The sequence below is a fragment of the Miniopterus natalensis genome, chromosome 2, assembly GCF_054644295.1.
Source record: "Miniopterus natalensis isolate mMinNat1 chromosome 2, mMinNat1.hap1, whole genome shotgun sequence".
Classification (NCBI taxonomy): Eukaryota; Metazoa; Chordata; class Mammalia; order Chiroptera; family Miniopteridae; genus Miniopterus; species Miniopterus natalensis.
This window is the reverse complement of record NC_142082.1, coordinates 64237689-64263752: the sequence shown is the minus strand read 5'-3', so window position 1 is coordinate 64263752 and position 26064 is coordinate 64237689. Positions and strand designations below refer to the sequence as shown.

At 36.4% G+C, this 26064-nt stretch overlaps 1 protein-coding gene across 1 annotated transcript in view; it reads right to left on the bottom strand.

Annotated features, from left to right (window-relative positions):
- Positions 1-26064, bottom strand: part of DIAPH3 (diaphanous related formin 3) — a 425390-nt gene that overhangs the window by 314114 nt on the left and 85212 nt on the right. Inside the window, exon 5 of the mRNA XM_087814306.1 lies at positions 16870-17000. Within this exon, the coding sequence (XP_087670432.1) occupies positions 16870-17000 (131 nt within the window). The remainder of the gene's footprint in view (positions 1-16869; positions 17001-26064) is intronic.

Below are 26064 nucleotides of genomic sequence, written 5' to 3'. Positions count from 1 at the left end.
CACCTTCATTTGTACGCTTCTATGAACACAGTTTAACCACCTATTAGTACTCAGAATTTCTGATTTTACCATCCACCAAAAAAATAGCAATTTACAATTTAGATTGGCAGACTCTTGTCAGATTATTTTTATCCATCTCTTCTCTGTGAAAACCATAGAATAACTAATTCAAGAATGCAGTTAAACAGTAAAGATACTCCACTGTAAAAGAAGACTGAAGATCATTATCATAGTTAAGAGGACAAAAAAAGTTAAATAGAAGTTGGTGTTTCAAACCAGAATGCTACTTCAAAAGTGAAGTTTACTCTGCGCTACCAGCAGCAGCCATCACCTGTAGGCATTTCAGTTGCTGCTTTCATGTTTCATGAAAACCCCTACAGCATTCACTTAACTATTTGCCTTCTTGACTCCTATTCTGTATTTATTCTTATTTCACATGCAGCAGGGAAGCTCAAAACCAAACACATAAGAAGGAATTGAGAGTTTTTCTTGTCTAACACTGAGATGTGAGGACACCAGGCCCTCCTGTGTTAGTACCCACAGTGGGACTTCAGTGTTTTGTTTGAAGTATATTTTCAACAATCTCGATATTCGAAAGTATATCCATAAAGATATTCTAAAGCTGATACAAATGGTTTAGGATAATTCATACTATTATCATCTTCAATCATTGTGGACAATGAAATTACTATTCCTAAAACTGCCTTATACCAAAATACACAAATTTAAAATTATGTTAACAAAAAGACTTTGTTGCATTTAATATGCATATCTGGAAGTCCAGTCGGGCGTGGCTCAGCGGTTAAGCATCGACCTAGGATCCAGGCGATCAGGGTTCAATCCCCGGTCAGGGCACATGCCCGGGTTGCGGGCTGCAGCCGATCAATGACTCTCTCATCATTGATGTTTCTGTCTCTCTCTCTCTCCCTCTCCTCTCCTCTCTATGAAATCAATAGATATATTTTTAAAAAATAAATACAAAATAAAAATAAATAAATAAAATTTAAGAAGCATATCAATTCAGGTAAATCAAGATACACCTTCTGGTGTTAATAATTAATAGAACACAGCTATTTTTAAAATTTTTTCACCACTAATATAACAACTATGACTAGAATATTGGGGGTCTACAGAAGTTCTCAAATCAACCATTTCTGGGCCCACTAGATACCTCTCTTCTACATTGACAAATATGAATCATTAAAGTAAAATTTATATTCACTCATGTCTATTACATATAAACTAATTCTCTATAAAACAAAGAAGAATGTAAAGAGCATCATGCCTAATAACTTTATACTATTTTAAATCTTGGTGAGAAGTAATTTATCATCAACCATAAAATCAGAAAGGTTGACAAGTCTTATCAAAGGCAACTTATACTTTACATTTCACAAAACATCAAAAACAAAAGTAGTAGGACAGGGTGTGGACAGAGGAAACTAGGATGCTTGATAACAAAAGCAGCACTATAATTTTTAAACATAAAAAGGAAGCTGATGAAAGTACTCATTGAAAAAGTAATATTGAAACACAAGTTAAATAGGCATAAAAAGTCTGTTTTCCTAAAAATTTGCAAGGCCAACATATTGTTGTATTAACATGTTGTCACCCATAAGCCCATTCTCTCAAAATCCTAGCCCCACCCCTACTATTTTCAGCAACATTACTTTTAAGAATAGGAGCAAATATTAGTTCCTCTCTCTTCTGGAAAAGATGTTCAAGATAAAAAGTGATATTGAGTAGGTAGGTCTGCAGTCCTGACAGAGGTTTATTGAAATCCACAGCTTTCTACAAAAGTAAAAAAATTCTCATCATCAGTGTAAGAAGCAACCTGGAAAAAAAATTATCAACTGATCTATAAGTGATCAGTCTTCAGGAAACAAAATCTGTACTATTTATTCTGTGCCTGTCAGCACAGTACCACCAGGCATTACGTGGTTTAACTATAAACTGCATTCATGGATGAGTGAGCAGTGGGCAAATGTTTTTTCTTCATGAATAGACATGGCATAGAGATTAGCATGCCATTTGTATGGGGGGGGGAATGTTTTAAAAGAGCAAAAAGTAATGGGCTAACTACTAATTTAACATAAAACCTACCTCTTAAAATGTTTTAACAGGAAATATCAAACTCTTTTCTTATAACTGCTTCAAGAGAAACTTCTAAGTATACTACCACTTAGCACTTCCTAGCAGGAGTCTCAATGAAGGAGAAAAGGTGAAGAGGTAAAAGAAGGGGGAAAAAAAAGGAGGGAGAGCAGGTCTGGAGGATTAAATGTTCAAACCACTTTTAAAGGTTCAAAGCAGCTCAGGCTTTCAAACGCAGTTACTGCTTCCAGGGACTGAGGATGAAGTCAAGTGTGCAAAGTGGTTTCCAAAGCATTGTTGGCTTTAGGAAGCAAATGCAGTCACCTCACTGAGCAGAAGTGGCAACAGTCAGGCCTCAGATTTACTTCCTGGCCAAAGGAACAAAGCACTATGGGTGTATGTTTCCCACAGACTAAAATTCAAGTTATTAGCTCTCTTCCCAAATGTGCCCTAAGGAAGGGAAAGATAAATGCATCACTGATAGTCAGAGTTGGAATAAGCCTACCAGATCTTAAAGGCAATCCTACCCGATACATACACCTGGAGAACAGGAACCATTTCTTATCTGTCTTTAATTCTCCAGCCCCTGGGACAGACTACACTGAATAAATGGTTTTAGAATGAAACTGAAACTCCTTCCAATTTTATATAGAAGGAAAGGAACACAGGGAGAGAGGTAAAAGTCACTTAGAAATAACATCTAGGTCTGCTGATGCTCAGTCACACACCCTTACTTTACATACATAGAAAAAGGCACAAAGAAATGACACGTTCTCTGCAGCATCACTGAGCCTGCCTCAAACTTCATGCCAGGAACAATTGTGATTCTGAAACTGATACTTATCCATACTGAACCAAGGATGATGTATCTGAAGACTGCCCTGCATCACACTTTAGGACTTGACTGACTGCTGCTGGAAGGGTGATGTTTCATTACTACTAAAACTCAAGTGCTCATTAACAAAGTCAGCAAGCCTTTAAGAAGGGCTCACTGTGTGCTTAAAACTGTACTACAGGTGAGAAACACAAAACTGAATAAAACATGTTCCCTGCCCTTGAAAGGATCACAGACTAGTGGTTGAAACAAATGTTGAGCAAAATTATTTCCATAATGTAATAAGTGTTATAATCATGGTGCTAAGGAAACAGAAGGTATGACATCTACCCCTTGGGAACAAAGCAGCTGATGTCTGACCTGAGTCTTGAAGGGTAAGTCATGCAAAGGAAGATAGGTTTCTAGGCAGGAGGAAATACATGCAGAGACATTAAATGTTAAAGATGGGGCCTGTACTGAGCACCACAAGGGGCCGTATCAGAGATAAAACCAAGCAGGTAAGAAGGAGCTTGATTTTGTATAAACTATATACATTGCCAGGGTAATGGGAAGTCATTAAAGAATCAAACGTATTAGGCAGAGGTAATGAGACCTCTGCCCCCCCCCCCCCCCAGTGGCCAAGTCCTAACACTAAAACCTATGAATATATTACCTTGCACTGCAAAGAGGAGTTAAAAGGGGAACTGAGGTTGCAGATGGAATTAAGATTGCTAATCATATGATTTTAAAATAGGCAAATGACCCTAGATTATTCAAGTGGGTCCAATCTAACTACATGATTCTTAAAAGCTGAGACCCTTTTCCCAGCTGGGTGTGTAACATGAGATGGAAGAAAGAGATTCAAAACATGAGAGGGACTCAATTTACAAGCTTCTAATAGAGGAAGAAAAACATGAGCTAAGAAATGGAGGTAGACTCAAAAAAAGCTGAAATAACCCTAAACTGGAAATGGAGATGTCAGTCCCACAACTGTAAGGAACTGAATTCTGCCAACAACTCGAATGACCAAGCAAATAGAGTTGAGTCTCCTCCTTTGTGAACAGGGAATATCTCTCTATTTAGAACTTATTTGATTTCTTTTATCATTATTTTGTAGTTTTAAACATAAAAGTCACATACATAATTTTACATTTACACCAGAATATTTGTTTTTGAGCAGTAGTAAATGACATTTTGTTTTACAAAGTTCACTGCTAGTATACAGGGATAAAATAGATTTTTCAGGTTTAAAAAAAAGCACAACAAATTTACCCTCTTAATATTTAAGTGTATAGTACAGTACTGTTAACTCTATGCACCTGCTATAACAGATCTCTAGAACATTTTCATCCTGCAAAATACAATTGATTTTTGTTTGTCTTGAATCCTGCAATCTTGCTGAACTCACTGATTAGTTCTAAGAGTTTTTATAGAATCTTTGAGTTTTTTTATGTAAACAATCATGTCTTCTGTGTAGGAGCACTTTTATTTCTTCCTGTCTGATGCATATTCTTTTTATTTCATTTTCTTGCCTCATTGTTCTGGCTAGAATTTCTAGTACTGTGTTGAATAACAGTGGGTTAGAGCAAACACCCTTGGCCTTGTTCCCATCCTGAGGGGACAGCATTTCATCACTAAATATAACATAAGCTGCAGAATTTTTGTAGATTTGCATCGTCAAGTTGAGAAAGTATCCCTCTGTATTAGTTTCCTAGAGTTGCTATAACAAAGTGACACAAAGTGGGTAACTTAAACAACAGAAATTTATTCTGGAGGCTAGAAACCCAAAATCAAATTGTCAGCGAGGCCAAGCTTCCTTAGAAACTCTGGGTAGAATCCTTGCCTCTTCCTAGCTTCTGGTGGAAGCTGTTAATACAGGATTCCCATATCTCTATCACCGAACCACATCCTGTGTGTCGTTTCTTTTCTTCTTATAAGAACATAATTTATTGGAGTAACAGCCCACCCTACTCCCTTATGACCTCATCTTAATTAATTACATCCTTTCTGTTGTTAATGCTCACCTGAGGACACTTTTTCCATTGATTTTTTTGGAGAGAGTGGAAGGGGGGAAAGGGGGAAAAGGGGGAAAGGGGAAAAGGGGAAGAGGGAGAGAGGGAGAGATCTGGGAGAGAGAGACACATTTATTGGTTGCATCCCAAAGGCATCCTGATCGGGCGAGGGATAGAACCTGCCATCCAGGCACGAGCCCTTGACGGGGAATCAGACTCCCCAGTGCTCTAACTACTGAGCCACACCAGCCAGGGCAGAAAACTGTTTACTGCCTACTTTTGGCCCTTCCACTCTCTCTAAAAAAGTCATAAAACACTGACTAATCCCCATGGCATAATGAACAGACAATGCTAATGTTCTACTCTCTCATACATTCACTAGCTTCTGCTCCCACCAAGAATAAGTTGCATTCATTTCCCAACCAGTTTTTGCCCAGTTGCCCCTACTGCTACAATTACATAAATTAATTAAAATTACATGAACATATCACTGGGAACATATTAGGACACCATATCATTGGGAAAAGAGTTTGTTTCCATGAACATATTTCTATGAACATATCATTGGGACAACATATCATTGGAAAAAGAGTTGCTGTTTCTATGAAAACTAACCCTAAGGCTTTGAAACAGTTTTTTTAAACATGACATTTTAAAAGTGCTATAGAAGTACATGTTGGCACAAGTATAAATTGTCAAGAGATATCACCAAAAAGACATTTTTAAAAGAAAATAAATTCTGCACTCATATTACTTTGTAAGAGCTTCTACATTCCTGTTTCACTTTAATATACCAATGCGAGGATGACAATGTACTATGGGTGTGGTTTATGCAATCAGCCTGCGCCTACTCCAAGAAAAGGTCTAGGCTCCACATCAAATGTCCAGAGGGAAAAAATGGATGTTTACGTTTTGAATAAAAATTTTTAAAAGTTTAGTGTATATTTGAGTCCCTTATTTTATGATTCCCTGCTTTAACCAATTACTTCAAATAAGCAGCCAAGAGCCCTGGCCAGGTGGCTCAGTCAGTTGGAGTGTCATCAGGGCACATACCTAGGTTTCTGGTTCGATCCCCAGTCAGGGCACATTTGGGAGGCAACCCAAGCAACGTTTCTCTCTCTCTCTCTCAAATCAATAAAAACGCATCCTCAGGTGAGGATTAAAAAACACACCAACCAATCAACAGCATTGAACAAGAGGACTTCCTCAGTAGACATGAGCTTCCACCCAAAAAACTACAGAGCCTTGCCCGGTCAGTGTGACTCAGTGGCTGAGCGTTGACCCATGAACCAAGAGGTCACAGGTTCGATTCCCAGTCAGGGACACTCCTGGGTAGCAGACTCGATCCCCAGTGGGGGGGCATGCAGGAGGCAGCGATCGATGTTTCTCTCTCTATACCTCTCCTTTACTCTATCTCTAAAAAATCAATAAAAATATTTTTTTAAAAAAGGAATTATATAGCCTAAGTAGTTGATAATATACATTTTTCTTCATTTTGCTTTTGTGTATGATCTGACTTATTTTCCTGTAATGAACCTACATTTTTTATAAGAAAAGTATTTTTAATTATCCAAAATAACAATCTTATATAAATGCCTAGGGAAACACAAAGTTATTTTGCTAAAATTCAATGTAAGAAGCTTCTTGAAAGAGGAAAAAATATATCACTGGTCACATGTGACAAAGTAACAAATTTCATACCTTAAACTTAGAAGGTCAGCTTTAATACTCTGTATAATATCCAGATCCAATTTACATTCCTCTGTCAGAGTAATATATCACCGACGCTGAATATAATTATAGCTTATTTTAAGTTTTTCTTTTCACCTGCTCTTAGCAAGGTGACTAAATACTTAGAATGAACATTGGGGGGAGGGGGAAGTACAAAGCAATTAACATGCCCTCCAGGGCAAAACAAACATACACCCACATCCCAACTGACGACGCATCTACAAATATCACACTAAATTACACAGCCAGACAAGGAATTCAAGAACTAAATATTGTTCTTGATTGTAAAATCTGTCAAGCTTCAAAATACAACCATAAATATGTATACTTTCTAGAAATAGACTTTTAAAGATATTATGTATTTAAAACGAGTCATTTATTCTCACTCCTAATATTAGATGAGATAGGAGAGAAAAGACTCAATAGTTCCTTCTCCTAGTTACTTTTTAGCCATAACGTATTCAAAGGCATAAAATGTCCAGAGAAAGTATTACAAATAAAATAAAAAGCAAGCCAGGTTAACCGTAATGATGAAAAACAAAACACTGCCCGGCCGGGCGTGGCTCAGTGGTTGAGCGTCGACCTAGGATCCAGGAGATCGGGGTTCGATTCCAGGTCAGGGCACATGCCCGGATTGCGGGCTGATAGCCGATCAATGACTCTCTCATCATTGATGTTTCTATTCCTCCCTCTCCCTCTCCCTTCCTCTCTCTGAAACCAATAAAGACATATTAAAAAAAAAAAAGAAAAACAAAACATCTATACATGAAACATGAGTTCTTGATGTTTAGATGAAAAGATAGTAAGAAAACTATGGATTTAAAATAACAAACTCATGTGCTCTTCTAATCAAAAGTGCAGTCCACTGTTAAAATAAACATACAGTAGAAAACAAAATAGGCTGAAACATTAAATATCAGTAAGTACATTTCGAAGTATAAAATCAAAGGCATCATTACTTCAGGAAAGCATTAAACGAATTATTCATTTTAAATACTGACTATAGTTGACCCTTGAACAATTCAGAGGTAAAGGGTGCAAAGTTGAAAATCCATATATAACTTTGGACTCCCCCAGAAACTACTAATAGCCTAATGTTGACGGCGAGTCTTACAGATAATATAAACAGTCCATTAACACATATTTTATGTATTATATGTAATACACACTGTATTACTAAAGTTAGAAAAATATTAAGAAAATCAAAAGAAAGATAAGATACATTTACAGTACTGTACACATCTATTTTCAAAAATCCATGTATAAGTGGACTCATGTAGCTCAAATCCCTGTAGTTCAAAATCAACCAGTATACAGGGGAAGAAAAATTATGATCACATTGCCATCACCTGTTCCCATGTGTTCCTACCCTAAATACTTGCTACTACTGGCCAACAGTGGCCCCATAGGTCAGATCAGTCCATAATCTGCCCCTGATTCTATCAAATTCATTGCTAGACCTTCACTCATAATGCTCCCCTCCACAGAATTGCCTCATCTTTCAAGGGCCAATTTAAGTTTCCTTCTTATTTATATTCTCCATTTGCTCAGAGGGCTCCACACCCATGACCCAAGATCCCCTCCAGTTACTGCCCATTTCTCTCCTTTCTTTTATAGCAAAATATCTCAAATTATTTCATGACAAGCATGGTCAGTTACCATCCATTCACTGACTCTCACTTCAATATGGCTTCTGCCATCCAGACTCCAAAAAATTGCTTTTCTCAAGATCACTAATGACTCTCCTCTTGCCAGTTCTGGCCCTATCATGTTGCCCAACTTCTCAGTAGCATTCTGTGTAGTTTCCACTCTCTCTCTTTTTTAAATACTCTTCCTCTCTCGGGCACAGATTTTCTGGATTTTCCTCCTCCCCACTGCCGACTCCTACATATGTTTTCCTGGCTTCTTCTGCCTTTATGGATGGACCATGGCTGGAGTTCCTCAGGGCTTGTTCTGGGCACTCTTCTAAATCTTCCTATTATCTTTGTGCACACACACGTACACACACACGCCCCCCACCCCAGGATCTCAGCCATTCTCAGTCTCTATATATAATCCACATATAAATAACAGCTAAGTACCCCCTCATTTCTCCACTGAGCTCCAGACTCACACATATGGCAGCTTACTTGATATTGCAAACTGTGAAACTCTAGAAAAATCAAATTTAACATATTTAAAACAGATATTTTGGTTTTCTTCTTCAAAATGCAAGAGAACAATGACAATAACCATCCTCTTCCATCCCAGTTAATGGCACTACTATCCACCTATCTGTTCAGGTCAAAAACCTACGTGTCATTTTTGACTCACACACCACATCCAATCCATCAACATGTCCTACAAGTCTCTACCTCCAAGTTGCCTGCAAAATCCACTCACTCCTCACCTCACCACTACTGCAATCCTTATCCCAGCCACCCCCATTATTCCTGTGACTCCTGCCATAATCTCCCTTCTCACCTCCCTTCAGTCCATTCTCCCTACAGCCGTTTCTTTGAAACAAGTAAATTGAGAATATTTCATTTCTTGCATAAAGCTTTTCAATAGCCACTTATTGGAATAAAAATTCAATCTCCCTACCATGATCTTTTACGAGCCCTTACAGCCTGGATACTGGACACCTCTCTAATGGCTGCACCCTCCTGCCACACTGTTTCCCAACCTCAGAGTCTCTGATGCCCAAGAGGTGCCCCAGGCCTAAGCTTCTCCTAACTAGTTCCTTGTCCTTTTAGTCTCTTAAACTTCACCACCTCAGAAAGACTTTCTCTTGTATCTAAACACTCTCTATCCATTACTCTAAGTACCTTATTTTTTCTTGACTGAAGTGATTATATCTTTTGTTTTATTTATTTACTTATTTGTTTTCTAAGTCTCTCCCCCATATGTCTCTTGTTCCTGTGGTACCTAGCACTGCACCTGTGAATACTTGTTGCAAGGGTAGATTAACAAATACATCCTCTGCTTTCCTTGAGTGCCATGTTATCCATACCACATAACACATACCAAATCCTTTCCTTAATTCACCTAGCAATACCTATATAGTAACAAGGCCAAAAAAATTAGTCTAAGGAAGACACAATACAGATTCTCTGTATGTAGGACACTAAATAACTAGGACCTTCAGTGCCTGTGGTGCGATAATTTCTCCACTGAAAATATGTATCTTTGCCCAAGAAACCAAAGTAGCCAATAAATCACTTCAGACTGAAAGCTGTTATAGATTTGAACACATAAGGTTTACATTCCCAGAAAACACAATTATCACTGAAAAGGAAAGTTTCTTATATTTCACCTTTACATTCATGAGAAATTGTGTAAGTTTTCTAGCAGTATTTTTCCCAAATTGTTATGGCAGAACACTGTTTTGTTGTCCTTTAAATAGTAAATTAATCTGCTCAAATATTTAGTTTTCAGTCATATATTCTTCCTTTTATACATAAATAACTATAAAACTACTGTTTTTACAATGAAGATTTGAGACCCTATGTTACATGTGACTGACTTTACATTTTAGTATCATTTTTAAAAAAAATTAATCTTGGCTATTCAAACAGCTATTTATATTTCATTTAAAATAGAGTAGGAGCCCGGATGGGCATGGCTCAGAGGTTGAGCATTGACCTAGGATCCAGGCCATCAGGGTTCAATTCCCAATCAGGGCACATGCTCGGGTTGTGGGCTGCAGCCGATCAATGGTTCTCTCATCATTGATGTTTCTATCTCTCTCTCTCCCTCTCCCTTCCTCTCTCTGAAATCAATAAAGATATTTTAAAAAATAATAGTAACATTATAAAAAATAAAAATAAAATAGAGTAGGAGATATATGTATTTGGAACACTTTACAATTCTAGGACCTTCCACGTATAAATTGATCTATACAGCTCTTATTCATTAGGTACAGAAAATATGTATTTCTGTTAAAAGCAATTATTGACTTTGCATTCAAAGTCAAAGCTTTGGAATTACACACAAAGAATATAAAATATTTAATGTGTTTAAACAAATAAAAAGTATTAAAAAAATAAGAAGCACAAAATTATTAAGAATGACAAGGAGTTTTAAAACAGAGCCAAAGAGATATTATAGAGATGAAATTATAATAATGAAAATTTAAAATACAAATATAAGTTAGACAGTAGACTAGACATTGGTGAAAAAACAATTAGGAAACTAGAAGATCTTTAAAAAATATATCCAGAATGGAGTAGAGAAAGAGACAAACAGATGGAAACTATAAAGAGATTAGGAAATAATGGTATATGCAGTAAGAAGGTCTAACATATACAAAATTAAAGGGGAAAAAATCAATATTCAAAGAGATAATGGCTGAAATTTTCACAGAATTTATGAAAGGCACCAACCAAATTCAGGAAGCCCCCCAAAATTAACAGGATAATAAGAAACAATCCATCTAGACACATAAAACTATAGACCAAGAAAAAACATCATAAAAGCCCTGGCTAGTGTGACTCAGTTGGGTGTCCTCCCGTGCACTGGAAGGTTGCAGGTTCAATTCTCAATCAGGGCACATGCCCAAGTTGCTGGCTCAATCCCCAGTATGGGGCGTTCAGGAAGCAGATCAATATTCCACTCTCACACTGACGCTTCTCTCTCTCTCTCTCCCTCTCCCTTCCCCTCTCTAAAAAATCTATTTTTTAAAAAAGGAAGAAAAAAATGTTTTAAAAAATCATAAAAACCAGAGACAGATTTGCTGGGAGGGGTAAGTTTTAAATAAAGAGCAGCCAGCCCTCTCAAAAACAGTAATGAAAGGAAGAAGAGACAATATTATCTTCAATGTACTAAGAAAAAAAATCTAAAAACCCTCAATTTTATACGCTAGGAAAACTATCCTTCAAAAATAAAGTCACTGTCAAACAAAAGAGTTTTACCATGTACAATAAAAAAGAATGCTGACTACATATGTGTTTGTAAACATATACACACATATTTGTAGTATAACTCAATAAAAATAATAGCTAATTTGTAATATTAACAATAAAAACATAGAATGAAAAATATTGCACAAAAATAGCAGAGAAATCAAGACAGGGTGATCTGGCATTCTTAGGTTCAAAAGAAAAAATATCTTCCTTATTGTTGTCCCTTTCAAGTACATGCATGTTAAATTTCCTTTTTAACCATGTGCATGTTAAATTTTTTTGTTATAGGATCAGAAAAAAATGAATGCATCTTCCAAGTTAGTAAATGAGAAAAAATAAAACAAGAGATTAAAAATCTATGCAAGCCCGGCCAGTGTGGCTCAGTTTGTTGAGCATCGTCCTGTGTACCAAGAGGTCCCAAATTCTGTCAGGAGACATGTTAGGATTTTGGGATCAACCCCCAGGAAGGGGAGTGCATGAGGCAGCGGATCGATGTTTCTCTCTCATCGATGCATCTATCTCTTTCCCTTCTCCCTTCCTTTCTCTCTAGAAAAAAACCAATGAAAACATATTTTAAAAAAATATATCCTAAAGAATTTAAGGATGAGAAAGAAGGAGAAAAGGAAGAATACAGAAAGGGAAGAAGGAGAAGACAGCAAGAGAGGAAGGGGAAGAACATGGGAAAAGGAACAAACTGAAAATTCAAAATGAAATATCAGACATAGCCCCACCGGGCGTGGCTCGGCGGTTGAGCATCGACCTAGGATCCAGGAGATCGGGGTTTGATTCCCGGTCAGGGCACATGGCTGGGTGGCAAGCTGGATCTCCAGCCAGGGGCGTGCGGGAGGCAGCCAATCGATGATGGCTCTCTCAGCATTGATGTTTCTATCTCTCTCTCCCCCCTTCCTCTCCCTGAAATCAATAGATATATATATATATATAAAAAAAAAAGACATAAATTCCAATACATTTTTATAATCAACACAAAAAGATAAAACTACAAGATAAAAACAAATTATCGAAAAGGATTTTTAAAAAGCAGCCATATGCTATTTAGGTATTCCTAAAGTATAAGAAAAAATAAAGGTATAAAAAAATGATTAATTGTGAGACAATGTGAAAAGTTGCACATATCAACATACATAAATCTAAGAAAAATAATACAGAGCAACACTCAAGTCTCAGAAGAATGCAGGGGAGATGATGCCATTTACATAGAGTTGAAGAGGATATGAAACCAACATATTAAGAATACATATTTGGTGAAACTGTAATAAAAAGAAAAAAAAGTGGTTAAGTCCAAAATTCAACATAGTGGTCACCACAGGATAGTGGGAGAAGGCTATGTAGGATTAAGGAGGAACTCATGGAAGCTTCAAAGGAAACATTCTATACCTCAGCCTCATTAAGTGGGTACTTGTTTTACTGTTATGATGAATAGCCTTTATTTACAGGGTGTCCCCAAAAAATGCATACACACTTTAATAGCTGATAGCTCAATTTTGAAAACGAAATGTATTTTAATAAACACTGTCTTTATAATTATTCAAAGTGTGTACACATTTTGGGGGGGACACTAGATATGTTTAAAGTTTTATAAAATAATTTTTAAGTAAGTCAAAGTATTAGTAATTTCTAAATTTTGGTCTTAATTTTTTCTTCAATTCATATTGATGCCAATGAATACATTGATTACATTGCTTGTCACAAGCCTTTCTGTTTCTTTCATCTCAAGTGAGGCACATGGCACTAAACATACATCAACACCAAAGTTAAGCTCCTCCACTGGTTTTGTGTTTTAAAGGCCAGAAAAAAAGAAAAACGAGACCCTGGCAGCATTGCTCTGCAGATGAGCATTTACCTACGACCCAGGAGATCATGGTTCAATTGCGGGTCAGGGCACATGCCCAGGTTGTGGGCTCAATCCCCAGTAGGGGGTATGCAAGAGGCAGCTGATCAATGACTCTTCTTTGATGCTTCTATCTCTCCACCTCCCTCTCCCTTCCTCTCTCTGAAATCATAGATATATTAAAAAAACAACAACAACACAAAAACTAGTTTTCAAACATAACACTGTTTAAATGGAATACTGACATGCTAAGGCTGCTAACCGGCTTTGCAGTAAACAAATATATTTTAATTATAAATTTTTCTAAACTGATTTCCTGGAAGTTATTTAATCAAACCTAGTCCCAAAACCTCCATAGAAATCATAACAAAAATATAACTTTAGTCCAGTCAGCATGGCTCAGTGGTTGAGCATCAATCCATGAACCGGATGATCGAGGTTCTATTCCCAGTTAGGGCACATGCCCAGGTTTCCGGCTCAGTCTCCAGAAGGGGGCATGCAGGAGGCAGCTGATCAATGGCTTGCTCTCATCATTGTTGTTTCTCTCTCTCCCTCTCCCTTCCTCTCTGCAAAATCAATTAAAAAAAATTTTTTAAACATAAATTTAGCAAGAAAATATTTCTTGTAAACTTCAAAATGTTAACCATGAGTAAAGGAAAATAATGCCTAAAATCACAAAACATAAAAACCTAGTAAGACTGAATTTTCTGAGACAGAAATCTTATCCTTGACAGCTGCATCAAATTGAGAAAATGAAGATGCATTCTATAACTACTTTGCTCTGTGCATAGATGGGTATGGACTAAAATGTTTGCTATCAATCATAATGATGTTAGTGTCTACCTTTTTACGTTTCCACCTCAACGTGCTTGATAGCTTAAATGTAATTGCTGACTATGTCAAGATCCACTAAGAGTAATATTTGATAATATGAAGAACTTACTCTCTTCTCTAGTGTTTCAAAAGTAAAGCAATTTTGTCTTTAGCATAGAGGTGTCACGAAGAATATTGAATAGTCAATAAAACTTCAAGCAGAACTTTGTGATCTTCAAATCAACTCTTCATGAAACAAGGCAAATAATCTGGTATATAATGCAATGGCTTTTACATAATTCACCATCTAGATAATAAAAGGTTGGCGTGGCTCATAACGGTTAGGCAGAGTTTCAGAAATTGATGAATGGCTCTAAAACATTGCCTATCAGCTTAGTGTAAAGGGAGTGGCGCCTCCTACCTTTTCCTTGATTTTTGATTTAAATAAATCCTGATCCCAGCATTGGAGAGCTATCATTAATCAGGTCACTTGTTTCTTTTTCAATTTTATCTGCAGACATTAAAGAATTTAACTCTAATTTTCTCAGTAATACCACAGGTCAAACAATAATCTCAAAAGCTTACAAAAATTAGAACTCTTTCTCTCTCGGAATTTAGTCACATACTGTACATAAAAAAGAAAAACTGACTTCATCAGCAGATACATAATAACTGACAGCAAAGTCCAGATTTGACAATAGGCATAATTTAAAGTTTTACATGTCCAGCTAAGTCATTCCTCTAATCGGAGCACCAGACAAAGAAATGTTCAAGTATTTTTCTCAATTTTCTGTCTACATAAAATGCTATGATTTCAGAAAAAGAAATTCTCCAGTAAGATTTGCTATTCCTTTTGATTAAAAAGACTACTTTGTAGGGTTCCTGATAATATATTCTAGAACTGGCCATTCTCAAGGAAATGTTTCCCTAAGTGCTTTTTTTTTTAATTGGGTTTAAATGAGAGAGACATATAGAATTATTCCCCAGTGTTTTTAGGTGAAATCATAAAAATAATTTATCCATTGTACTGTGCATGAGTTTATACATAAAACCCTTTCAGTTGTTCTTTTGTTATCATATTCACCTACTCAAAAGATAAAGATGAAGGAGAAAAGGTAAAGTCTACTTTCAATTATATTGAAAAGTCACGAATATTTCCAGTGCCCAGTGGCTGCCAGATAAGCTGAGAAATGAGTGTATGTCCCCAATCAACCCCAAAATACCCTCTTCCTACATTTAAACTCCATAGCAACAGGGCCTGGGTTAGCTTTGCTATTTTCCTCAAGCCCCGCATCTAATATAGTACTTGAAAAGTAGCAGGTGCTCAATAACTACTTGTTGAATGAATACATTTAAAAGGTACAGAATAAGTTAGAAGCTAGGGCTCTTCATGTATGATTATTCCTGTAAATAAATTCCTAATTCAACTTAGTTTCTATCAATAGGCAAGGTAAGACATAAGAAGGCTAAAATCAAACCTCAATGTTTCAATCAACAAATCTTTAGCGAGCACTTTCCATGTGCTAAGCACAGTCTAGAAGTCCCTGGTCTCATGCCCACTACTAGTTTACAGCCTAGAGAACAGACTGCAAGTGGCAAAATATGAAAAAATGAAGACAACTAAAGTTGAAATACAATAAAGATTATTTGTTCATTCTTCACACTCCTTAGTTAAACCTCACTCAGTTTCATGACTTAGCAGGGTAGATACCTCTGTTTTAGATACTTGTACTTTCAAGGATTTTTTCATACTATAGCCTAACTACAGGAATGTTAAAAAAAGTAACAATCACAGAAGGTATCAAAGAGATTCTTTTACATATCAACAACCAATCATAATCTGTCATTCTACCTCTTGGAATATACATATGTATCACACCCACACATACTCACACTCATCATGTACACACATGCAGGTATATTCTTATGCATTTCTTATGCATAAATAAGCACTGATATACAATGAAAAGGCAAAACTGATCTACCCTAGACCCTTGGAGCTGTGAAATTCTAATTCCATGATAATTTATAACAACTGCTTGAAAATTTTTAAGAATATGCTTAGCTAAAAAGTCTAAAAATTGATTTAGAAACACACCTATAGTAATGTTGCCAGATATAGGAAACTCAATTAAATTTGTATTTCAGTAAATCAGTTTTTTTAGTGTAAGCGTATCTAAAATTCAGATTTTACTGGGCATCCTATATTTATATTTGCTAAATCTGACAACACTAACCAAACACAACCATTTCTAATAAAGGAAAAAATAAATTAGTGGTACTTCCTGCTATGTCAAACAAGAATAACTAATTTATATGCAATACCAAAATTCAGAGTGAAAAATCACATAAATTAGTAGTTTCTGATCATCATTGTTCTTTTTTAAAAAATACCCTGTTTAAAAAAAACATCCTAAGATTTTAAAAATTCTAAGGAAAAAAGGTGAGTTTTTTAAAATCCATAGGCTATGTATTCCTCTGTAATAAATATGAAAATACAATTGAGTCTAAATTTCTTCATGCATATAAATATTATGTACTCATTTATAACCTTAAGTAGTTATTGAGGCATAATGGCTACTAATTACAGAAGAAAGTATTAAATAAAAATGACTGATTAATAACAACTGTTTAGTTTAGTAACATGCCCTAATGATGTTCAGATATGGGAATTACCTCACAGGATTACTAGTCAAAGATACTCTTAGTGACTCCAGGCACGTGACAAGTCTCTCATCTGCAGGTCCCATTTTCAGTTCATGGATGAATTCCTGAGGTGAGATCTGACGATTTCTCTTAAGACTTCCCTGTAAAGTAGTCAAAAAAATTTTTTAATTCATACTGTCTGAAGATTATCCATTAAAATAACAATTACATTAACCCCACCTTTCATATTAACGGCTGGCTGCACACAACTACTCAGAGGAGTATTACTTTGAGAGGATGATTTCCTAACTTCTGCCCATAAATCCATAAATTCATAATCCATGGTATCCACAAAAGATAGTAACATAATCTCAAAAAGTTGGCAAACTAAAATAACTACTTTTCAAATCAAAAATATGAAAAACAAAGTGTATATCATAGAAAATATTTTAAAATATAGTAATATATTTTAGGCACACTCAAAAACCAAAACCCAATACAAGAACAACCCTATTAAAATGAATATCCCAGCCCTAGCCAGTTTGGCTCAGTCATTAGAGCGTCAGCCCTGGGACCAAAGGGTCCCGGGTTTGATTCCAGCCAACAGCACGTACCTCTGTTGCAGGCTCGATCCTGAGTGCAGGAGGCAACCAATCGATGTCTGTCTCAGTCTCTCTCTGTCTCTGTCTCCCCCCCTCCCCACTATCTCTAAAAAGTAATGGAAAAAAATATCCTCGGGTGAGGATTTTTTTTTTAAAAATTTAAAAAAAAAAACACACAAAATGCCTGAGACTTTACCCTACATACAAGCTAAGTTAGCCTGTTACTGTTTCATGGATGCTCACAGAAAACACAAGAGTCCTAACGGAGAGTCATAAAACTTTATTATGTATATATTGGTTCCCCAACCCACCAACTGCCACAGGGATGAGGCAGGGCCAATGATGGATGATGGATGCCTGCACATGCCGAGGATGTCATTATAGGAGAAGAACACTGAGCTGGGGGGATTCACCATTTTTATAGTGAATAGTAACAAGCCTGCTTATTACCCATAGACAAACATAACTTCACTTCTATAGCTACTCACTGCAAATGCAACCCTGAGAAATGGCATGGGTAAAGAGCATTCAAGCTTTGAATTCTTGGCATAACCAGAAAAAATATACAGTGATATTCAGGGTCCATGTCAGACTGCCTCTCCCAGTGAAAAATATCTCTCATAAAGGATTTTTATTCAGAATATTTAACAAACTCCTACAAATCAACAGTAATAGCACAAAGTCCAATTGCAAAAGAAGATATATGAATGGCGAATAATCACATGAAATGATGTTCACAATCATTTATCAACAAGGAAATGCAAATTAAAACAAGTAAAATAACTACACACTCCCTAGAATGGTGAGGGTGTGAAGCACCTGGAACTCATGTACATGACTGGTGGAGATACAACATGGTATTGCCACTCTGCAGAAAAGCTTTGACAGTTTCTTTTAAAACTAAATATACACTGACCATAGGACTCAGCAATTGCACAACTAGGTGTTAAGCAGGAAGGGAAAATAAATATATCCATACAATGTTCAGAACAGTTTTATTCATAATAGCCAAAGACTAGGAATAACCCAAGTATTCATCAACAAGTTTGGTTATATCCTTACAACAGAATACTACACAACAATAAAAAAAGTCACTACTCATAATGTAACAAAATAAATGAATCCAAAAAAACTATGCTGAGTTAAAGAAGTCGAACAAAGAGTACATAGCGTATGGTTCCATTTATATAAAAAACCAAGACCAACCTGCCAATTTTTTCTCTAGGACCATTTTAGTTCAAGATATACAAGCAGAACTGTTAATTTTTGGTGTGTTTGGTTGGAGGATGGGGTTAAAAGTGGATAGCACTTTAAATGGAGTAGCCAGTAGATTTTTCAAATAAACACTGGGAAAAACAGACTAGGCTCACTAGCTAAAAATACTTATTTCAGTCATATTAAGTTTTTCTAGCTTGAACAATTTATTAGACAATAAACTGCCTAAAGGCCTCTGCATTTTCACTTGACATTCCTGCCTCTAAAGCCCTCCCCTCTTACCCAGACCATCACAGCTACAGATCCTTGCACAGGCCTACTCCTAGACATCAGTTAGAGCTGGGTAGAGACTAACTTCTCAGGACAGGCTTTTTAGGAGCCACACAAACTGAGTGGCCCTTGATAAATTCCTTTTCCAAAACACACCACTCTGTATTAAAATAACTTACATTTATTGTTTAAAGGATATACTGAACCCCTACTGTGTGACAGACCTTGTTTACATGATATGGATACAGGAGTAAAAAAAAAAAAAGTTAAAGATGACTCCTAGGTTTTTGATCTAAGCCAAAATGTGATGCCACCTACTTGAATGGGAAGATGGAAGGAGAGTGAGTAGTGATAGGGAACATAGCTATTTAAGTTACAAGGAACTTGTATTTGAGGAAATGACAGTTTTCTCTCTAAGAAAAAAACATTTGAGCGGAGACCAGAGTAAAGAGGAGGGGACACGGGAAATCTGGGAGAAGCAAACAAAAGAGCAAATACGAAGCCCTAAGGCAGGAATGAACTTAGTATAGTGAAAGTACAGCAAAAAGACAAATCTAAATCCCAGTGAGCATGACAGAATTACAGAGACAAGGACAGGCAAAACAGAAAGGCTTCTGATCCTGGAGACAGGATGGAAAAATTAGTCTGACTGCCAAATGTTTTTTATATGACTCTTGAGCTAAAAATGCTTTTTACATTTTTAAAAACTTGTAAAAAAAAAAAAAAAGGACAGGAGGTGCATGAGAAAAGGGGGGAGGAAGACAAAGCAGCAGCAACTGAGGCCTTATGGAGACCCAAAGCCTCAAATGTTTAGGATCTGGCAATTTACAAAAAATTTGTAAGCCACTGATATGGTCTGACAAACCACGGTAAGTACTTTACATTTCATTCTGAGCAAATGGAAAACTAGTGGAGGGTGCTGAGCACAGAAAAAATCCAATAAGCACTTTTTTTTTTAATTATTCTAAGTCCTGTGTGGCAACAGACTGTAAGTGGCAAAACATGAAACAAGGAGGTAATTAGAAGGCTGTTTGGTCACGAGATGACAGGAGCCTGGTATAATATGCCAGTGGATGGAAGACAGGAGAGTTACTCAACATAAACGTGAATCAGACAAGATTTGCTGATAGTTTGGATGTGAGGTGTGAAATAAATTTAAAAATGATGCCAAAGCTCTTGGTCTCAACAACTGAATGACTGGTGTTACCATCGGAGAATCACTACGACCTTATCAATATTAGCTTGAGTTGTGGGTAGGGTGGAGATAAGCCTGATCAGAACTTTAAGGGGGAAAACAAGAACAAGAATGGACCACTCTTTTGAAGAGATTTTCTGTAAAGGGGAGCAAAGAACTGGGGCAGTGCTGTGGTCTGATTTGGGGGGGGGGTTTACATGTTTGTATGCTGATGTTCATGACCAAGGAAAGGGCAAGGAATTGATGATGCAGAGGGCATAGATGCAGGAAAACAAACAAGTGAACCAAAAAAACCCTTGAGTAGGTAACAGAGGATGTGTCCTACTACATAAAAGATTGACCTTACATAGTTGCAGGGAATATGTATCACTTTAAGAAGATCAAAACCAGAATCAAAGGGAACAGGTTCAGGTAGAGTGTTAGACCTGGTGATTAGGAAGTGAGGTATAGCAGTTCTACTACCTTGGCATTCTCAGTGATAGAAGCAGCAATAAAATCAGCTAAAAATGCAGAACTGGAGGTGTGGGAAGAAAAGATATGAAATCACTTTCAGAAAGTAAAGAAGTGCACTGAGAAGGTCTGAGATCTGTTAAGGTACGTGATAAGAGCTTGGTAGTCAACTGTGGTCATTCAGGGACTACTGGTAAGTGTGGCTACATGCTTCCTCCTAGATGTATGCTGTGCTGAGGTGCAAATGCAAAGGAGGTGGGAAGTTTAACCAAGGGCAGAGTTTATATGAAAAGAAATGATGGTTTATGCAAGAGAACAAAGGACTGTGTGTCTAAGGTCCATAAGGAGAGAAGCAAAGGCATGGTGGGGGTGAGAAGGCAGTAACATTAAAAAGTGGTAGAGTCAACAGATTAGCAGTTCTAAAAGGGTTATAGAATTTTTAAAGTGGGAATATTAAGTAGGAAAGATAGATAATGCTCAGGAAAGGAAGTCTGTAAACCATATTTAGAGGTGGTATTTTACTAACTAAGATAAAGGGTGGTTGAGATTAGGTGGAAAAACAAAGATCACTGGGAGTGATAAAGTCAAGGAAATAAGAGTATGGGATGTTGGATGGATCATCTATGTGAATGATGAAGTTAGCAAGAATAATGACAGTGGTAGTAGGAGGAAGAAAAGCAATGAGCTAGAGAGCCAAATCTCCAAGGAGAAAGGAGTCTGTGAGTACTCGCCAACACCTCTTTAAGTGATGCCTTCTCCACTGGAACGCATTTACGAGGGCACGTCTGCTTCTGCCTAACTCATCGCTGTGTCATCAGCCCCCTGTAAAGGGCCTGGCATCCAACTAATGAATAAGATTATAATAAAACTGAAGGTATACATAGACTGAGGATTAAAACAAGACAGTAAAAATAAAAAATAAAAAAGGCTGAAAAAAACAAATGCTTACTCAAAAGAAAGTATTTCAAATTAAAGACATAGGAAACAGACCATATAATTGGGAAATTAGTTTTCAGCATTATTTCCCCCTTTTTATTATATTACTATCAAAATGCAGGTATAAAAAGAAAGGAAATTGAGGGGAAAAAATATTATGTTACATGAATAATCAGAAATATTCCTTTTAAGTACAGTTCCTCTTGTAGGGCTTTTTTCATTTTTCATAACTGCAAAGGAAGTGCGAAGTCTGGGGAGAGACAGGAAGGACACTCACGGCTGCATATCTACAAGTCCATTAGCCATGAACATGAAAATACTTAGAAAGCTTTATCCCCTGGGGTATCAAACACATTACTGAGATAAGGATGTCTGCCTGACATCACGAAAATTAGAAGGGTATTTATACAACATAACTTTTAAGTCTTTTTTAATCCCTTAGTAAATTTTACTCTAAAACACCAAATGCAGGACAGAAAGAATACATACATTACTCTTGTCAGATTCTTTATTAAATATATTCTAAGGTATAAAACGTAACCTCGCTTTCATTACTTATTTCCCTTACCATTTCTGTTTCTCTGAAACTAAACATTCTTTTGGTAAACTAATAGAAACCATTTCCTTTGACCCTTCTTAGAACAGATTCTTCTGTACCTGCCTCAATGCCTGCATGTCATCTCAGTTCAGGTGTAAGAATTATTCAGTGTATGTATCTTCACTGTTCTATCTTATTTGTTCGTTTGCAGAATAATCTCGAATACCATTTCTATGACAAATTAAAAATATACCATACCTCAAGTTACCAGTGGAAAATACTGAAGAACTGACTTTCATTTTTTCAAATAACTGAGTGATTTCTATACAACCAAGGAGAATCCCCCATTAAATGATGACTTGATTTTTAAAATACAAGTAAAATGCTTAACCTAGAAAGTCTGCAAGCTCTGCAAGACACTGACAAAACACACTGTCAGCGTGGGTCCAGACAACAACGCTCTTTTAGTCCCTAGTCAAGTGTCTAACACATGGTAGTCGCGTTAGGTAAAAGTATGCCTAGATTATTTGACATCACAGAAATCAGAAATTATAGTGTGACCTCGGTTTTTTAATGTAGTCCACTCCGGAACACCGTTCGAGTAATGAAACATTCAAAAACCAAGGGATCAACAGCCGACAGCTGGGCCTCAGGATCTTGCCCTCAGCGGAAGCCGTGTGGCATGTTCCACTCCCGAGGCATGTTCGAAAACCGAAGCATTTACATCCGGGTTTACAGCATTCATAACCCGAAATGTTCGTCAACAGAGACATTGGAAAACCGAGGTACCACTGTATACCCTTAAACATTACTCCAATGGCTATTGGAGTAAACTATTCAACACATTAAATCAAACCTTGTTTCTCCTGAAAAGCAGCCTATACCACAATTTACCACTCAACATCCTCAACCGCAGGTAATAGTTTAGTCTTCTAATCAACTTTAAAACTGCTGATTTTTGCCCTGGCCAGTTTGGCTCAATAACTAGAGCATCAGCCCATGGACCGAAGGGTCCCGGGTTGATTCCTGCCAAGGGTATGTACCTCAGTTGCAGGCTGGATCCCGGCCCCAGTTGGCATGCGTGCGGGAGGCAACCAACTGACATGTTTCTCTCATATCAATGTTTCTGTCCCCCTCCCCCCACCTTTCCACTCTCTGAAAAGCAATGGAAAAAATATCCTTGGGCGAGGATTAAAAAAAAACACACACAGCCACTAATTTTCTTTATGAATTTTACATAAAGACCCAAAATATATAGCTTCTAGAGATGTAAAATTTTAAATATTTGGGGGATTGGAAGAACAGGTTGAAACTACAAGAAATTTTTGTATGAAGTTAGTTACTAAGACTCAAGATCCTTCTCCATAACCTTCACTTTGTAATTTTTAACACATGAACTGCAAAAAACAAGAAAAATTCCATCAACATAAAGACAAAAATATTCAAAAAGCCTAAGTTCTCATAGTTCTGAGAGAGTGTGTGGGTACTCTTGCATGGGTGTATGTATCTGTCTCTCTGTGTCTATGGGTTTTTATTTATGTCAGTAACTATAAGTGAACTGTCTCAGTTTCTTCTTAGTATAACAATTCCTGAATTCTTGGTACCTATTATTTAGGTGATGAGACTTGTGAAGAAAAATAAGATGAAACAAAATCTAGAGCGTATTTAAAGATATAGTTTGCACTAAGAAAACAGCAGAGTCAGCACTGTACAAAAAAGGAGTAAGCACCGTTGCTGCCGAGGGGGTAATTATAATCTAAATTACTATCATGTAGATTGGTATTAAAATGCATTGCAACAATTTCTTTACATTTTTCAAATGATTTCTAACATCTCTCATGTCACTGATCAACAGAAACACTATGCTGTCATTGTAATATGAATTACTTGTTTTCAGAACATTTACAACCCCAACCAATCTCAGTGGCCCATAAAATTTGTTATTCAGAGACAATATTATGCAAACTCATAGTAGAAACTATGAGTGATGTAAAGTGCTGCAGAACGGTGCATTCACCAACTAAATAAAGTTTACCAAAGAGCTCCTTTAAAGAGTTACTTAAAATTTTTTTTCAGAAACATTTAATGGGCATCATTTACGTACCAGGAACTCTTGCTATAATTTTGGAGGCTGCTTTTAAAGTACATTAAAAATAGCAAACGTTAAAAGTTTAGAATTACCAAGTATATTTTCACAAAGAAATATGATAAAATATAAAAAATATGCTGTTCCCCCTTCAGTTCCTAAAATAACTCTATGAAAGGGAAAAAAAGACTGATCCAACACTAGTTTTAGACACTTAGAAATTAACTTAAAGTAACAATAAAAGAAATTTCTACATTTTAGGATTTTTCACTATATTCACAACATATTACATTTCTCTTATTATCCATCAATACCTAACTAGTATTGACTTCCCTTCTATTCACAGAAAAGCTTTCCTGCATTGGCCCATTGCTGTCAGTAACACTTGAATATTTAGACTATTTTGTGTATTTAAGAAGGGTTGCTTCAACTGCTGAATGCAATATCCTGGTGTTATAAAACTTCTATCTGCTTACCATGACCAGACCTGAGGTGTTATTTTAGCTTTAAAGCCTTAAAAGTGATATACCATAATAGTTAACAATCAATTGCTTCTACCCAAAGCCAGAGAACAGTATTTGAATCAACAATGGTGAGCCACAAGCATGAGCACATTGCATCAATTGTAGCAAGCAGTTATAAGAATGAGGATATCTCTGAACAATATAGCATGGGTTTTAGAATATATTTTGAAATGAAAATATTACAAATATATAGATTATTACCTTGTGTTTATGAAAAAAGTGAAAAAATACATTTTTTTTAAATGTGTACAAAATGACAGAGAAAGAAATAAGATGATACAAAATGTGAAACTAATGAGACTGCACACCTTTCAAGGGGTGGATGGGAACATGGTGAAAAGGAGAATGTAGAATGCCTTAGAGAAATGAGGTATCTTTCGTGGAATTCTGTTGGTGTTGTTTGTGTTTGTTTTGTTTAATTTTGTTTTGTTTGAGAGAGAGGGAAGGAGAAAGAGAATCATCAATGTGAGAGAAACATTGATCCGTTGCCTCCCATATGTGCCCTGACCAGAAATCAAACCGACAACCCTTAGGTGCACAGGATGACACTCTAACCATTGAACCACACTGGCCAGGGCTTTTTTACTTTCAGAACTATGTCAATGTTTCAAATACTCAAAATGAAAAATATAAATTCAAGGACGGGAAGAAAATCCTAAGACGAAATAAATCCAAATCAAATGAACCTAACTGTATTTCAAATGAATAATTATGTCAGAAATAAACCAGAATATGAAAATTGAAGATATCAGAATAAACTGGTATGGGTAGAAAAAGTGGAGGTGGGTGGCATTTAGATAGGTAGATAATAGAGATAGCTAAAGACAGAAAAAAAGTCCTGGCCAAGTGGCTCAGTAGGTTAGAGTGTCGTCCCCGTACACCAAGGTTGCAGGTTGGATCCCTGGTCAGACATATAACAATTAACCAATGAATGCATAAATAAGAACAATAAATTGATGTTTCTCTGTTTCTCTCTCTCTCCCCCCTCACCCTAAAAAAAAATAAGAAAAATAAATTTTTAAGAAAATGTGCTTCTAAGCATCCAATGGCATGCTTCTAAAAAAATGAAATAAAAAAACTAGATCTAAGATGTGTGTATGCACGTACATGTTTTCTATATATAGATATACATGTTTTATATATACACATGTATGTACACATATATAATATTCAGATGTGCATGTATGCATATATGTGTCATATACACACACATATATACATATATCCTACCTCCCCAATAGAAGATCTAGCATCCAGATATTGGTTTCTAAATAGCAGTCCCCACTTAAAGAAATATTCTTTGGAGAAAGGGCTGATTCCAGGGCTGGGGCTAAGACAGTACTGGATGATCCTGGAAAATCCTATACAAAAGAGTAAGGAAGCAAGATGGGATATGTGATATGCTCAAG